A 16,530-nucleotide genomic window follows, 5' to 3' on the forward strand; every position below is an offset into this window, starting at 1 on the left:
GCTTTTCATTTTAAGGAAAATCTTTGGGGTTAGATAGACTTTCATTACATGTTGGCTATAACAGACTAAAGGAGTAAAACATTGATTGATTAAACAAGTAATCCTTGATTGATCAACTACTTTTAGGGTAAGTAGGAAAGTGCAGAAAATTAGATTATTACTGCTTTGATGGGTGTTACTGCCTCACAGCTTCAGTGTCTCTGGTTCAGTCCTGAGGTCAGGGTTCTTTCTCTGCATGTTCTTCCTGTGTTTCCTCTTGGTTCATGGCACTGGGTGGATGGAATAAGATATATTACTCTGTGTTGCTAAGATCGATACAATATATCGATCTTAGCAACACAGAGTAATATATCTTATTCCATCCACCCAGTGCCATGAACCCAGAGGAAACACAGGGCACAAACACATATGTATAGTGACCAAGTTAAATGCAAACACGTGCACGCACACACACACACACAGACACACACATGTGCAGTGAGTCTGTGTGTGTGTGTGCACGTGTTTGCATTTAACTTGGTCACTATACATATGTGTTTGTGCATGACTGTGTGTATGTGCCTGTGTTTGCATGTAATATATATGTGTGTGTCTATGTCTAAGTCTGTGTGTATGTGTGTGTGCGTCTGTGTGTGTACATGTGTTTGCATGTGACCCGACCACTGTCTATTTGTAAGTCTGTGTGGGTGTGAATGTGTGTGGGTGTGTATGTGTGTGTATGTGGGTATGTGTATGTGTGTGGGTGTGTATGTGTGTGTATATCTGTGTTTCTATGTGTAAGTCTGTGTGTGTGCATGTGTGTGTGTATGCGTGTGTGCATGTGCATGTGTTTGCATGTAACCCGATCACTGTCCATTTGTAAGTCTGTGTGTGGGTGTGTGCATGTGTGTGTAAGTGCGTATGTGTGTAAGTGCGTATGTGTGTGTGTATGTGTGTGTATGTGTGTGTGTGTATGTGTGTGTGTGTATCTGTGTGTGTGTATGTGTGTGTGTGTGTATGTGTGTGTGCGTATGTGTGTGTGCGTATGTGTGTGTGTGTGTGTGTGTGTGTATGTGTGTGTGTGTGCGTGTGTTTGTGTCTGTGTGTGTGTGTGTGTGTGCCAGTACTGTCACTGGCACACTGTTTTACACACAGAGCAGAGAAATTCCTCAGCCCCTGAGTCAGCACAGACAAGAAGAGGAAAGGTATAAAGTCTGATCATCGTCCAGTGGTGATAACATCCACAGGGCTGACAATGTGTACAACTCCAACACAAAGACTAACATACAGCGTCCACATTTAGCACAGTTCACAGCTGTATGCATGTTCTCAACCATTTTACAGAAAGTAAACCGTTTAGGGCAGTGAGACAGCTTCTGCCTGCTCGACAGCTATAAACACACTGTGATTTTTCCTTTCCTAATTGGAATAAGCCTGTAATTATTTACTGAAAACATGATTTATTAGGGAGCACTGGTTGGAGACTGTGCTTGCTAAAACAAGAGCCTGGTGTTTTAAAATGGTCGTGTTTAAACTGGTACTCAATGAGAGACATTATCTGTTTAAAAAAAGGAGAGGAAAGGAACGACATGAATCGACAACTCAAAGTTTCTTTAAATATGCTTTTTAGCAAAGTCCAAAAGAATGTTTGTTAAGCTAATTATGGATTTAGTTGTATTTATTGCATGGTCAGGTAATGAGTTAAAGGAAAAAGCATCAGGTCTGTAAGTAAGGTGCTACAACAAGGTACAAACACAGCTTCAGACACTAAAGTAATTGAGACGGTATCGGAGAAAAGGATCATCATCCATTCCATCCATTCATCTACACCGCTTATCCTACTGGGTCATGGGGAGGATAGTAGTTCGATCATTTGTAGTTTTCACAATCATTCGAAAACTGTTGTGATGGTGATGGTGATGGTGATGGAGACTGCTGTTTAACACATCATTATTTAAATCATTTACATCCTCATCCATCTTTTCAGTGAGCCTCTTGCTCTGTGAATGGGGGCGGGGTCATCTTGGAAGAGACCACGCCCATCAGGATAGAAATGTTTCATCATAAGAAGCACTTTGTTTTGTTTGCAATGAAATTTCCTTCTAAGGAAGCAGGTGAATCCAAAGCATGCTTGCAACCACAGCATACCACTTTTTTTGGGTTTTTTTTTGTCACACATCTGTAGAGCTTTTTCACACAGTGTGTGATGGTGTACTCATCAAATTCTCCTCACAGGAAGCAGCTATGTGCCAAAACCAGCCAGGATGTTTGCTTCTCCTCCTTCTCCGCAGGTACAACACCAAAATCAACTTTTGGTTAACTTTCTGTCTCATATGTGGGTGTGAAACCATAATGTTCAGGGTGTGGAGGAAACCAAAAAATGCTCGGACTCTCCCACTCGGCCCTTCTGACATAATAAACATAGGGTTTAAGAAAAACACACTTGTATTTTTGGCTTTTTATATTTTCTTTCAGTTGTACCTGTTTACAGAAAACACGAATATGCCCAAGCTTCTTATTATTTATTGTTGGTCCATTAGTCTGTTTTAGAGCACTGTTCACTCTATTTACTACAGGCTGCATTTTATTACAAGAGTGCTGGTGCTTTTCCAACCACAAAGCACAACGTTATTTTTATCTTGATGTTTACATACTACAGCAGGAACTACTGAAAGAAAAAACAGCCATTTGAATTGAACCTGCTTCATTAAATGTGCCCTAAAACTGCTGTGTATAATATTATTTGATAAGCCTAATTTAAAAAACCAAAGGTTTCTCAGGTGTTAGCTGCTAATGGAAAATCCTTTCCAGCCTACTGTAGTCGTTTAGCAAAAAAATAGGGCTTGAGTACACAAATCAGATCAAATAACAAAATTATACAGAGAACACAGGTCAGGTCATGAAAACTCACACACAAGACTGCAACGCACGGTTAGAACAGCAGAAAAAATAATTGCCGCCCCCCTGCCCACTCTCCAGGACTTGTACGACACAAGAACCAGAAATCGGGCAGGGAAAATCACTAGTGACCCTTCGCACCCTGGACACATCTTTCAGCTCCTTCCTTCTGGCAGCACTACAGAACTCTGCTTACTAAAACTGCCAGACACAGGAACAGTTTCTTTCCCCAGGCAATCACCATGATCAGCAACTCACCATAATTATGTTCCCTGCTTCATATCTATGAGTACTGCATTATCATAACTCTCAGTCATCAAATCTTCTGTATATTACACACTACTGCTGCTGTATATTGTACAAAAAGCATAATATTGCACTATATTGTTATTTGCACTCCAACACTTTATGTACATAACTGATCGTTCATATTCTATATTCATATTTTATAAATTTTATTCATTCTATATTCATATTTTATACTCATTCTGTTTATATTGTATCTCATCATCTGCATTGTTTTCTTGTATAGTATATAGTGTTATTTATGTCTGCATCTTTGAGAGTCACAAACTGCTGGAACCAAATTCCTTGTGTGTGTCAACACACTTGGCCAATAAATCTGATTCTGATTCTGATTCTGAAGATGTAAACGATTTGAACTCCTCTCAGAGTAGCTCAACCGCTAACTGGAACACGGCTCGCCATCAGTTTTAGTAATCAGGTTAGAAATGTACAGACTGCTGAGGTAACAGGTGACAGACAGAGTTCACAGAGCTAGCTCACTGTCTAAGAGACAAATCTGTTTTCTTCTTTATTTGACAGTCATGTTGATGCACATACTGTAATACAGTGTTCATTCTCAGCATCTGAGTGGCGCAAAAGCAAAGGAGAACATCTGGAGATCTTGACGATGGCACTGGAGACAGAACCTTATTTTCTCATAATTTCCCTAGGCCATATCCCAAACCCAATTGTTCAGCCTTCTAAACTTCAGATCCCCAAATCTACATATTTAAATGTTGATTATGAGTTAATGTCTAATCTCATTGACATTACCTAGATAACATGCCTCCTGGAAACTTTTAGATGTTGTGTTCTTGTTATTTTTCCTTACTGTGAGAAGTAAATAGACATTGCTAGTGCAGATGTGATATTTGCTCATCAGAATAAAAGAGCAAGAGCTTGTCACACAACATTTTCCTGCACTGTCATATTGTCATATTATGACACATATCCAAAAAGCTTTCAACACGAACTAGTTAACGCTTGTTAACCCTGAATAAACAGAATCCTGGGTTATCTTGTTTCACACTGCTTATAGTTTTTAACAATTAATCCTGGGTAATTATAGTCCTACGTTTCACACTGTACATTCCTAAACCCTGTGTTAACCTTTTTATTTATGGCATAGTGCATATTTACAGTGTCAACAATCGTGATTGGATAAATACAGCACACAGACGTTTAAATAACGGCTTGTCTCGCTCTTCCGCATCTGGTTCAAAAATCTGACTGAAGCTGTGACTCAGTGACACATAAAGTGAAAATTTTCAGTCAGTTAGTTTAGATCAGCGGTGTGCAATCTTATCCGGAAAGGGCCGGTGTGGGTGCAGGTTTTTACTCCAACCAAGCAGAAGTTAATCCAAGGTTATGTGCTACTACCTCTACAAATTCAGATGCATGATGGTTTGATAGCATGAAAATTTAAAGTTTGAAAGCTGATCTGTTTGACTTTACAGATGTAGTGGACAGAGATGAACAGACTAAAGGAATAAAGAAATGCCTCATTGCTCTGTTTAGGTAGAGGCAGTTTTAATGAGGTAAAATGTACGTCTCTTTGAATAAGTGGGTGTGCCAAATGGCAAAAATGTAAATGTAAATGTTCAAGTAGAGATAAAGTGAGGGTTAAATCCCACTAGTGCTGTTATCAGCAGGGAGATGTGGGTAATGTTGAAAACCATTAGCCAAAGTGGACAAGACTAATTTAGTGAGAATAAAAAAATCGAATAATTCTTTGACTTCGTTGTTCTGTATAATGATCAATATGCATGTTGTTCAGTGTCGTTTTTCCTTTAACAATTTAATTACCCCATGAACAGAAAGAGAGAAATGACATCTTTGCAGGCTCCATCAGATTCCTAGTTGTGCATAGACACTTGGTGTAACTCTTAGCACAGCCCTGTCATTCAACAACTCATTGAACTCACGCATTCTCTCCTCATCGCTTTCTTTCTCGCTCTATTTTTCCTCCTCTCTCCTTCCTTCCTCCTGCACTACGAACAGCCCGTCTGCTCAGAGCATCTCCAGGAGTTGCTCACCTATTCTTAGCCAGGCGAGACTAGAGCACTTGATTACTTTATTATTCTTGGACCAAAGACTGAAGAAATCAGAAGGCTGGTTGTTTGAATGAACATTAGTTTTAGGGTGTTGTTTTTGGTGCAAACAGCAGTCTGACATTCCACAGGGATAGACATACCATTGTGAAGAGGAGAGAAGGAAAGTAGACAGAGAATTTATAAACACAGCCATCTGTCTGTCGCACAGGACTACAGAAAAGAGGGCTGGATGCAGGGATATAACATGGAGAGGATAGATACAGGGTCAAAGCCTGTCGAAATCTCGCCCTTACCTAATGCCTGAGGTATGAACCGAGGCCACTGAGTACACTGGTGTTTTGTGTTAGCCATCACTTTCCAATTCTACAGCACCACTGCTCATTCACAGCCATGTTTGCTGTACTAAATCATTTCCTGCTTAGCTTTGAGTTGTAGAAATAAACACAAGGGTTCCGCATTGACTTTATGACGGTATTTATTTTTGGGGAACATTTCTTATTTATTATTCCTCAAACAGGAACTTATATTTGGATTCGAAGCATGAAATTCCATGCTTTTTATCGTGTCTTTGTTTCTGTAAATCAAATGGATATGAATTTATTATGGAATTAATGAAACGTTAAAGGAGATCACTTTAGCTGGAATATTACAGGATTCATCAGATTCCTCTTTAAATGTAGAATTGTTGCATTCTTTTTAATCATGATTTAATTCTAGGCCTGTGTACTGTAAACAACTCAGCGTCATACACCATTATTCAAAATTATTGTTTTTTTTTCCAAGGTTCCTTTGGAAGAATTCACATCTCAAGTACTTTGAACCTCCTGCTTGTCTTCTTGCAAATTGGCTGAACGTGCAAAGTCAAATGAAATAATAACACACCCTTAATCTTTAATTAATGACACCAGTTTTGGTTCCAAAGGCAGCATGTGTATTATAACCGTATCACTGCAAAAATAAGCTGCATAGTTGGATCCAGATCGCAGACGAAGGATAATTATTGTGTGCTCTGCACTGACCCTGAGCTCACATAACAGGTAGTCACAAAGCCTGAGGCCCTGTCAATCTCATACATCATTCTCTCTTCTGCAGGACAGCAAGCAGAGCCACAATGAAGGAACTTGTGGCCTTTACGATCTTTCCTATTTGACATTTGCTGCTTTCTCTGAGTTCTCAGTAATGATCGATGAGATTTAGAGGAAGACAGCACTTAGTGGGTTAGACGTTGGTTATAGAGTAAACACAAGTCTTGAACATCATGGACTTGGTTTGTTGTGCAAGCATGTTGGCATTACTGTGGGATTTAGCGCAAAGCTTCTGTGGCAAAACATGCTGCATTTCCAAAACAAGAAATAAAGCATGATGAGCAAATATTTACAGCACTGTACTACAGTGGCTACATATGAGCTAAAACAAACTCCTCCTTCCAAAAAGAGAAAACACGATCCACATGATGAGAGTTAAGGAATAAAGGATGACGTTGTAGGAAAATAATCCAATAACATAAAGTGTTTTATTCACATTACTAACTGCTAACAATTCATTTTTAAGTATTATATTTGCAAGCATTAATAGTTGCAATTTGTATTGTTGAACATCCTTGAAACAGGTTCTTTTCTGTTAGCACGTAAGTTATAACAGCTGTAAATCAGTCCTCTTTTTCATACACGTGCACTGAACATGAGTAAAGCGATCATAGAAAATAATTATATATGTATCTTGCCTGGCAGGAGTTCAAAAGAAGAATCATCTGCTCACAATTTCAAGTATTTGAAGTATATTAACAAGCACAAAAAACTGCATTACAAGTTGCTTCAGAAATTTTGAAAAAAAATCAAATAAAAATTGCAGCAAAGTCAAGCATTTTTGGCTGAAATAACAAAAATCAGTAAAAACCCTGGAAATACTGAAAAACAGACATTCTATGACCAGTCCCATTCTAGGACCATTCTATGTCCCTCATTTGTTATTTATTTATTTCTCTTTAATTTACTAAGACAAAAGGGGAGCATGTCATATCCGAGATGAGAGAAAAACCAGAAAGTGTAAGGTCTTCTGCCCTGAAGAAAACCTTCTGAGAGATACAAAGCTTTAACACTGGAGTCTCCTTCAGCTGTTGATAAATACACGTCTCCTTACGGAAACCTTCATCGTATTAACGATTGTACGGATTTCAATCCAATAAATCCATTTCCATGGGGGATGAACAATAGCATCATAATATGGTTATTTTTAATATTAGGGCTCTACTAGCAGCCTGACAGACAAGAAGCTGTGTTAATTATATTGCAGGTACAAATTATGGAGAAAACCTACACATTTTCATCCTTTTGCCCACATGTCAGTGGTTGTCCTGAAGACTCACTCAGCCCAGGTCTGGAACAGCAAAGTGCTCAGTTGTCCTCAGCAGAGTTGTTAATGTGCATCGCTCAGACACGTCGAGGTGTATATGACATTATCCTATACTATTACATATAGTTATTAAATATAACATACTGTACTTGGTGGTCTGAGGATTAAGACACAGCCCTTTGTACTACTGGAGTGGAAAGGTAGAGATGGGGAAGAGGGAAGAGTGAAAGAATTCTCATCCAAGACTTAAATAAATACAGACACAGACACTGTCAAGACTGGAGACACTGTACTCAACTGTGCAAATATTCTATAGACGCTGTAGTTTTTCTGATATTACATGCAGCAGCTTATTTTAAAACGTGTATACATATAAGTCACTGTATGAATTTTGCCTGATTTGAAATGATGACATCACTTTATCAGAATATGTTCCAAACTTCTCCTTTTTTATTTCTTAACAGTGTCATAAAAGTTCAGGGACACTTTTATGGCCTCTAGCGCCCTCTTCTGGACATCATATATCAATGATACAGCATAAATACAAAACTAAGTAAGTCATGAACTAATCCCAGTATAATGTGTACGGCTCACAGACTGATACAGAGACACAGGTTGGATATAATCCTCTTACACAGTTGGGTTTTGCTCTTAAAGGTTTGAACAAACAATAAAAGAATAATAAAAGACTTCTATTCATTCTCTTTGGTCTTCTGAACAGTCCACTCACAGATATCATATCCCAGGCAAGTTTTGAGGATATGTTGCATAATATTTGGGAGTCTAGACTTGCTTTCCAGTTGAGGAGCAGCTTCTCTCTCTGTAGTGCTTCCTTTATGGGGCAAAGAATCAGAGCTTGGATGAGCAGTATGGCGAAAAAGTAGTTTGTTCTGATGGATGTAGGGCAGAGAGAGAGAGAGAGAGAGAGAGAGAGAGAAGAACAGACCATTTCTAGTGCTTTCCATAGGAAATACTTTCAGTTCCAATAAGAAGTCCTTGCAATGCTTAGACGTGTCTCTTCTTTGTGGCATCCCTGCAGTAAAAAAGACATTTAGAATGCATCAGTGTTCATCCTTAAAAGGATTTTTTTTCAAGCACAAAAGCCTGTCACAATTATATCTATGTTTAATCAATAACTGGGCACAGATGGTTAAGACATAAATGCAAAAATGTCCAGATCCTGATGACCTAAATGCAGTTTCTAAATGTGTAAATTGTATTGCATTTGTCATTGTGGGGACAGAAAATGTATGACATTTGGCAAACGCTGTAAAGAACAAAACAGAGGTCACAGAGGGAGCTGTAAAGGCAAAGTTTGTGGCATGCAAATTATTACATTTAAAGCAGGAGATGCAAACTTTTGAAGTGATTTAATTTTGATTTCCGTCATAATTAATAGCACATTTTTGACTACTGTTAACATTTCCAAGTGAAAATGATTACCTTATTAATTTTGTGCTTAAAGACTTTTGTATGTAAAAATCCATCAGGTATATTAAGCACTAGTTTAACAGTTTCATCCATTTGTAGTTCTCACTCACTCTCACTCATTTTCTACCGCTTATCCGAACTACCTCGGGTCACGGGGAGCCTGTGCCTATCTCAGGCGTTATCGGGCATCAAGGCAGGATACACCCTGGACGGAGTGCCAACCCATCGCAGGGCACACACATACACTCTTCCATTTGTAGTTTTATCTCCTAAATTTGAGCAAAGGCTCACATTAGAGCCACAAAATTGATGGCGCTACTGAAACGAAGTATGGCATTACACCAAGCCTGCTGTTGTTTTACACCGTGATTTAAGAGTGTGATTAATGTATTCGGTGCTGGAGGACAGCAAGCTGATTAGGCAAGAGCTTTTCAGAGCGTTGCTTTTTCCACGGTTTAAATGCAGCACCAGAGGTGCCAAAGCGTACATTTGGAACAAGTTACAGTACACTGCTTATAAAATGCCATCGATCAAAGATGTGAGTTAAAAACAGGTAGTCACGACTAAAATAAATTTGCTTATATGTCCTAAACACCTTTCATTTTTTCCTAGCAATCACAAATGTTCTGCTTTTTAAAATGTTTAAAAATATATAGTTTTTTTTTTCTCAATTATTTTCAGTTTTCACACAGTTCTGTAGGACTGTGATGTCCTTGAGCTATTGGTCTGTCTCACAGTTAGAAAAATTGGTCCTTACACTAACACTGTAACCATGGTAACCTGCCATGCCAGCCAGATGTAACTCTTAAAACTACCTGGACACCTGCCGAATCTGTAATAATTGATTCAAAAGATTTAGTCAGCAGCTCGCTTAGAATAGAAACCGAAGAGAAAAGAGTGTGCTTACAATGGTACAGTGTGCTCTCTGACTAATGGTACTTATGTAAGGTTGTTTTGGGGCCTTTCATAGCTTAATTTACTGGGGAAAAAAGGACAGCCAGACAGACTGACAGACAGACAGACAGACAGACAGACAGACAGAAAGAGGTAGCTTATCACAATGCATACAGTCTCTATGTGTTTCGGGTTCATAAACAGAATAACCTTGTATGTTCAGACTGATGCCTGTTGCACATAATGCACTCCAGTCAGGTCTCTCGTTATAGTGACGTTACACGTTCTGAAAAAACCAAAAGCATCCTGTCATCTTTTGAATCATCCTAAGTGTCTGTACATCTGAGTAAGTCTGGAGAAGCAATAAGTGCAGTATCGTCAGGCCAAGTCTTTCTGAAAGACAGCTTTTATTATTCTCACAGCGCTCTGAAATAAAAAGCCATCTCGGTTTATAGTCTTTTAAACTTTCAGGTTTTTTTTGTTTTTTTTTACAGCGCTCATATAAAAACTTAGATGAAAGTCGATACTGTTTTGTTTTCCTGGCCTGGGCTTTAATTAATAGTGCTACTTTTAATTAACATGGAAATTAGACCTTCTAATCTCTTTATTTGGTCGTTCAGAAGTCAATGACAAGGCTAATGAGTGGTATGGTAGAAGGATGTTTTTATGCCACTGGTTTGACACAAGTGAAATATTTGCTCGAGTGAAAATATTCGCACAGTATTGTAACACAATGGCTCCTGGGACATTTGGAATGTTAACTCAATAAACCACAATCAGGTCAGGATACCAGCGCACCATATGCTCAGACACTCGTAACCATGTAGACTTTATAGTCTGTGTGGGCTACACAGTCACACACACACACACACACACACACACACACACACACACACAGGTCTCCTGTAAGACTGTGGGAAGTTAGATTGCATTTTAATGAATACCACCAGGAAATAATGAAATGTTCATAGCAGCCACTGCTGCAAAGGCAGTAATTTGTGAGGCCTAATGACTTAAACCAGTTTCTTTATCTGGTCGAAGGTCATCAGACACTGAGTAACCAGACTAAGCAAGTCTTATTAAAGCATCTTCTAGGATGTTTGAACTGAGCATTTGTTTAGTTCATGTTTACTTCTCTATGCTTCCTGCTTTGGGTGTTGATTCGAGTCATGTGTCTTCCCAGCTGTGTGCAACTACCATTTTGCAATGCAAATACTATACAAAGCCGCCTCCTTCAGTCCATCACCGAGCCAGGTGGCGTCTAATCAAAACCAGACTGACTCAAACATGGCTGGAGAGTGAAAAATAGTCCGTCATAGCACATTCCTTCCACCAGAGGATGGCAAGCAGCGTCTGCCAAACCTCAACCACTGTTTTCAAAACATGGCAGGGGAAAAATCAGGCTCTTCCTCTTCACAAAGGATTGTTTTAAAAGTTTAAAGACTAAAACCAGAGTGATGCAAGATAAATGTTTAGCTTTTAAAATCCACCATTTCCTACCACTGCTAAGCTGAAGAACACCAAATACTTTCCAAGTGATTGCACCAGTGGGCATTATGTGATCCTTTAATTTAAACATGATCAATTTCCACGTGCTCATCAAACAGGAGAATCAGTCTATGACTCTCATTAATTGATGGCTTAAACTGAAGCAGAACATGCACCTTTTTGATCTTCTACTTCATGCTCCCTTTTGAACTCTTCTTTTCTACTCGCAAATACTGTAAATAATAAATTTTTAGAACGTTTCTAAAACACGCTTGATTGCATACAGGATTGTTGAATAATATTGAAAGGCTGCATGCTCCAGGGCCTTAAGTAAGCCAATCTCCTTTACTGAGTTGAATAGCTCTGAAATACGCAGCGATCACAACCACTGACTCGAGCATGCGGGAAAACAACAACACAAACAGAAACCTGAGAACGTCTAGGGGCAAACAGATGGAACAAATCATTCATGACTCACATTAGAATCATGTTCGCAGGCAAATGTGTGTTTTGCGTTTTCTCAAATGGCAGAGTTTCAGTTTCTGTAAAAATGATTCAACTTCAACAACCTCCTCTGCTTCTCAGAATGAATGACTACAGGAGAAGAAACCTTGGTGATGTTGACTGTTTTTGTTCCTCGTTCAATACAAGCCACGTACCTTTACAATGCTTTATCGGTAAATGGCATTAATTATAGTGCACATGGACATTTCCCCCTGAAGCAGTCAAGAACTATGGCAACATACTCACAAATGAAAATACATATTCATACTGAAATTGACTTTTTGAGAGCACCCTTTGTCCACTCACCCTGTGTTACCTAACCATGATGCTGAGGGATAAAACATCCTATTTACGTTCTTTGTGTGTCTGTGTGTGTGAGTGTGTGTTGTCCTCATAAGTGCAATCAGAGCTCTGAGGCAGTGGAACTTCCCCTGTCACCCCACCTTTACACCATGGTGGAGGTTAGCTGTTTCTGTTTTCCAGGGTAAGGAGGTGTCTTCAGGACATTTGAATCCTTTGAAGGTCCTTTGACCAGTCCGTTTTGTGGGTACGGTGGGGGTCTTTTAGTTTTAGCCAAGCTAAGGGGTGCTAGAGTGTAAGTGGGGTCAGGATTTTTTGTATGATCGGTTCTGCTTCTGGGATGCTGGAGCTCTTTGACTTTAGTTCTGGGAGGTCTGGCTCGCAGGCAGTCTCCATTGGCAGTGCACTTTGTCTTCGGATGCTCCAGAGCAGACGTATGATTCATCTGGCTATTGTCTGCAGACTCAACAGTCATCAGACCATGAGCACGGGAGGATGGGTTTGTGTGGGTCTCCTTGGCAGGATGATTGTCAAGGCGAGCAGAAAACACAGCTGTAAAGCTATGGTCTAACAGGGAACGAGTGCGCTGTGGTCCAACACCATTATGTGTGCTGTCTCTTTCTGGAGATTCTACATCTCTGTTGACATTATGGACAAGTGCCACAACTCCAATACGGTTGGAGTGGTGCATGGATTCCTGTGGCAGACCATTGAATGGTCCTTGCTCCTCCTCTCCCAGGTCGATGTTGGAAGTCAGAACATCAATCTGTTGGACCACCTACACAGACAATCACAGTCATTAAAATGGATTACAACCTAATATGCTTAAAGGATGAACATACAATCAATGTTTATGAACTTACTTCAAAAAATAGAAGTGGAAATATCAGGCAGAAATAAAAAAAAAAAAATCTTGACAACTCTTAAACAGCATAACTAGCGCAATTATATATTTTTTTTTTATCAAAGGTGACACATTCCCTTAACTGTCAAATCAGATGGCATTCACGCAATGAATAATTAACTGCTAACACATTATGTCCAGCTATATAAATTCTTCCAAGAAGACCTACCTGACACGGCTTGTTAAATTATGAATTTTATGTCTAATGCTCTCGTAAATCAAAGCTATTTATCTGAAAGGATTCTAAAGTGAATCACCTGCAATTTCGTAACTAGACATCATTAAAGAAAGGTTGCACCCTACCATTTCAACCCACCAGGTCTCAGCAACTCATCCGTTAGTTCTTTTTCATCTTTTTTCCCTAAAATTACCCCTAGCCACTTACTTGACATTTAGATAGCAACTTAATGAAGTCTATTTAAATGTGGCACCCATTTCTAAATAATTCATTCACTATTTCATCTCCTGTAGTCCATTAATCCTAATGCAGATCTACACAGAGCATAGATATCTACAGCTATTGATTTTTTCAGTGCTTCCTTTCCTAATGTCCAGCCTGAGACCTTCTTAAAAGAGTAATAGTCCACAAACATCTGAAGTCAAAATAGCCTTCCACATGTGCAATGACTTCACTTTATTCTCTGGCCCAGATAATACCCGGTTATACCTTACACAATGGATAAAAATACCCATTAAGACATCCTAAAGATTTCCAGCATTGATGCACCATACCATGTAACAAGGAGAGGCATTGATCATATCTGCATCTTTGTACATCTGTGTACATTTCCTGCTTGTTTTGGGCTGAACTCTTGTTCTACAGAGTTCAATGGTAGTTTATCTATCTTTGATTGTCACACTGGATTCATTACAAAGATGTCTTACAGAAAGTACACTTAAAGGTCATCAACACCAGCTGGCACTTGATACAGTTCTAATGATGGCCAGGTTTTTCATAACAAAAACATTCTTCTTATAACGGACTTAATCATTGGCGAGATTAATACTAACAATAAGAGCAGTATGGCTTGTACTGTATATACGATTGAGAGAAGATACTGTACTGTGCAAACAGAGAGCTGAGTAATTAAGTGTAAGGGGTCTTGCTTGACGTCAAACAGTGGCTTATTTTTTGGATCACTAGCCCAAAACATTAACCCCTGAGCTTCCACTGTTACTATTTTTATTTTTAAAGTCAGACTAAGAAACTTCTTGAGTTAATGACTCTGAGCATTAATATTTTCTACACTACAGACAACAGCCATATACTATTAAAGCCAAAAAGTTTACCTAACTCATTATTGCTCCTCTTACCTCTTTCATCTCTATTTGAACCTGTTTGAGACCGCTGAGCACATCCTCTAACTCTGTCACCACTTGTTTGATCTGCTCACGCACTGTTCCCTGGTTTGTCCTGTGGTTGTTCCAGCTCCCCCCAACCTCTGACCTGTCGGTTTGACCCAGTTTGCTCTCTCCACAGTGGATTCCACTCACTTCCAGCTTAGGTCCTGATTTCTTTGAGACTGTAAATTTACTCTGGGGAACTTCTGTCGAAAAGAATGCCTTAGCTCCATTACAGTGGTTCTTGATAGGACTGCCTGGTCCATTATTCTCTATGCTGTGTCCATCATCATGACCCTCAAACGTAACATGCCTCCTTTCACAGTGCCCATTGCATCCAAATTTATCTCTATTGTCTCGTTCTAGCACTGGTAGATGTGTATTCTGGTGATAGTTCTCAATCACACAGTCCAAGTGATGCTCCTCTGAAACATTCCGAGCTTCCCTGTAGTACTGCTGGCTCCTGACCATTGCCAGCATAGGGCCCCCATTGAGGGGGTGTGGTAGCTGATGATGGTGACATTCCCTCTCAGAGCCACAGTCACTATGTCTCCCAAGCCTGCCTGCCAGTCTCCCATCAGTGACCTCCTGCCCATGATGTGCCAGTGCTGATCTCTCCCACACACATGTGGATGGAGGAAATCGAGGGTCCCATCTAGGAGCCCTGACCTCCCTCCACAAGTAGCATGGTGGGCTGCACCTTTCAGAAACAGTGTAGTGGCTTGGCCCCAAGTAGACCTGCCGTCTCTGCAGGTCATGATGGTTATGGCTCCCTGTCCGATCCTCAAGTGTTTCCAGATCAAGAGGAAAGGGAAGAGACAAGTCTTCCTTCCACAAGTGTGACCTTTGACTCGGCTCCAGCGGTGGGCATTGCACATCACTGAGCTGCTGCCTGTGATGTGCTAACAGTGGTCCCTGGTGTAAGCAGTGGTGGCAGAAGTCCTGGGCTGGATGGAGGGCACGTTGTCCTTTTGCTACCTTCTCTGAGTGCATAGCAGTAAGAGACTAAAAGCCGCCCAGGCTGACGACTTACTAAACAACCAGTTACCTCCTCTCTCTTTCCCCACCCAGGCCATTCACTAAGGCTGTTTTTCTCATCTGCGTAGTTCTTTTTCTTTCACTTCTCTACTGTATTTTGTTCTCTACTTCTCATTCTGTTCCCCTTTCTCACATGCTGTTTCTTTCAAATTCTCATCTACCACTTTTCTCTCTCTCTCTGTTTCAAGACTCACCTCCCCCTTCCTTTCTTTTCAAACTTCCCCTTGTTTTCCCTCTTTTCTTTCTTTCTCTTTCCTTCTCTCCCTCTCTCTCCTCAACTTCTGTCATTTCCCGTATGCAGTCAGTGCTGTTGCCCTCTCTCCAGGAGTGGGCCTCTTTCTCTCCCACCTCCCCCCTATTCTCTCACTCCATTGCAGCCTTTCCTGTACCTATCCTTCATTCTGTTTGTACTTTGTTGCTCCTTCTGTCATTTCCTCTCTCTATCTCTCCCTTCCTTTCTTTCCATTTCCTTAACCCTTCTCTGTACTGAGTAAAAGAAAATTCAATGAGTCAGTTCACCCCCTCCTAAACTCTAGCTCACTGGTTCTCCGCCTCTCTGTTGAGTTTCTACCTCCCTTTCCTCGTTTCTTTTTCTCTCAGAAAGTCAAAGTCGCAGCTCGTAAAGCTAGTGAGAGCAGTTGCCTCTCCATGTGAGTCCCAATTGCTTCCTTAGATCTCGCACACTCCTGCTCTGTCTCCCAAGCCCGCCTGCCACTCGCCAATTAAACACAGCCAGGATTCCACACTGCCTGAGACAGGGAGGGGAGAGAGAGAGAGAGAGAGAGAGAGAGAGAGAGAGAGAGAGAGTAGGTGGGGTTTCAAGCACCGCCAAGGCAGGCAGGATCTAACATGAGCGGGAGACAGAGAGATAGAGAAGAAGGGAGGGAGAGAAGGAGACACAATACTTGTTCAAGGGGGATTTTCAAAATAACTCTTCTACAAAGCCCCTTTCCATACATGTTTGACAGACTTCAAAGCATGTGCGTCACAATATTTTCCCCCTGTGCCTATCTGATTCGAGGCATTCAAGAGACACTAATCCCAGACCACAACATGCTCACA

General features: G+C 40.3%; 1 protein-coding gene across 3 annotated transcripts; it reads right to left on the reverse strand.

The window, feature by feature from the left end:
* Window positions 1-7,996: 7,996 nt before the first annotated feature.
* si:ch211-178n15.1 (uncharacterized) lies at window positions 7,997-16,222 on the reverse strand. Of its 3 annotated transcripts, none has more exons than XR_009648415.1 (3): window positions 14,404-16,222; window positions 12,192-12,963; window positions 7,997-8,601 (listed from the first exon to the last, which is right to left on the reverse strand). XR_009648415.1 is itself a non-coding variant. In XM_060869294.1 (3 exons), the coding sequence occupies exons 1-2, from the start codon at window positions 15,421-15,423 to the stop codon at window positions 12,331-12,333; spliced, it is 1,653 nt and encodes a 550-aa protein (XP_060725277.1). In that variant the 5' UTR covers window positions 15,424-16,222; the 3' UTR covers window positions 7,997-8,601; window positions 12,329-12,330. The 3 variants fall into 3 exon arrangements, 2 of the variants coding, with proteins under 2 accessions (XP_060725277.1, XP_060725269.1); XM_060869294.1 differs by having other exon boundaries at window positions 12,329-12,963; XM_060869286.1 differs by lacking the exon at window positions 7,997-8,601 and having other exon boundaries at window positions 10,977-12,963.
* Window positions 16,223-16,530: the final 308 nt, after the last annotated feature.

This window comes from Tachysurus vachellii, chromosome 1 (genome assembly GCF_030014155.1).
Source record: "Tachysurus vachellii isolate PV-2020 chromosome 1, HZAU_Pvac_v1, whole genome shotgun sequence".
Taxonomy (NCBI): Eukaryota; Metazoa; Chordata; class Actinopteri; order Siluriformes; family Bagridae; genus Tachysurus; species Tachysurus vachellii.

Excerpts from the sequence above, each read along its gene's own strand:
- si:ch211-178n15.1 (XM_060869294.1), bottom strand. The coding sequence starts at position 15,423 with ATGCACTCAGAGAAGGTAGCAAAAGGACAACGTGCCCTCCATCCAGCC. Across the intron at positions 12,964-14,403 it reads TTCAAATAGAGATGAAAGAG|GTGGTCCAACAGATTGATGT; the intron begins GTAAGAGGAGCA and ends TTGTCTGTGTAG.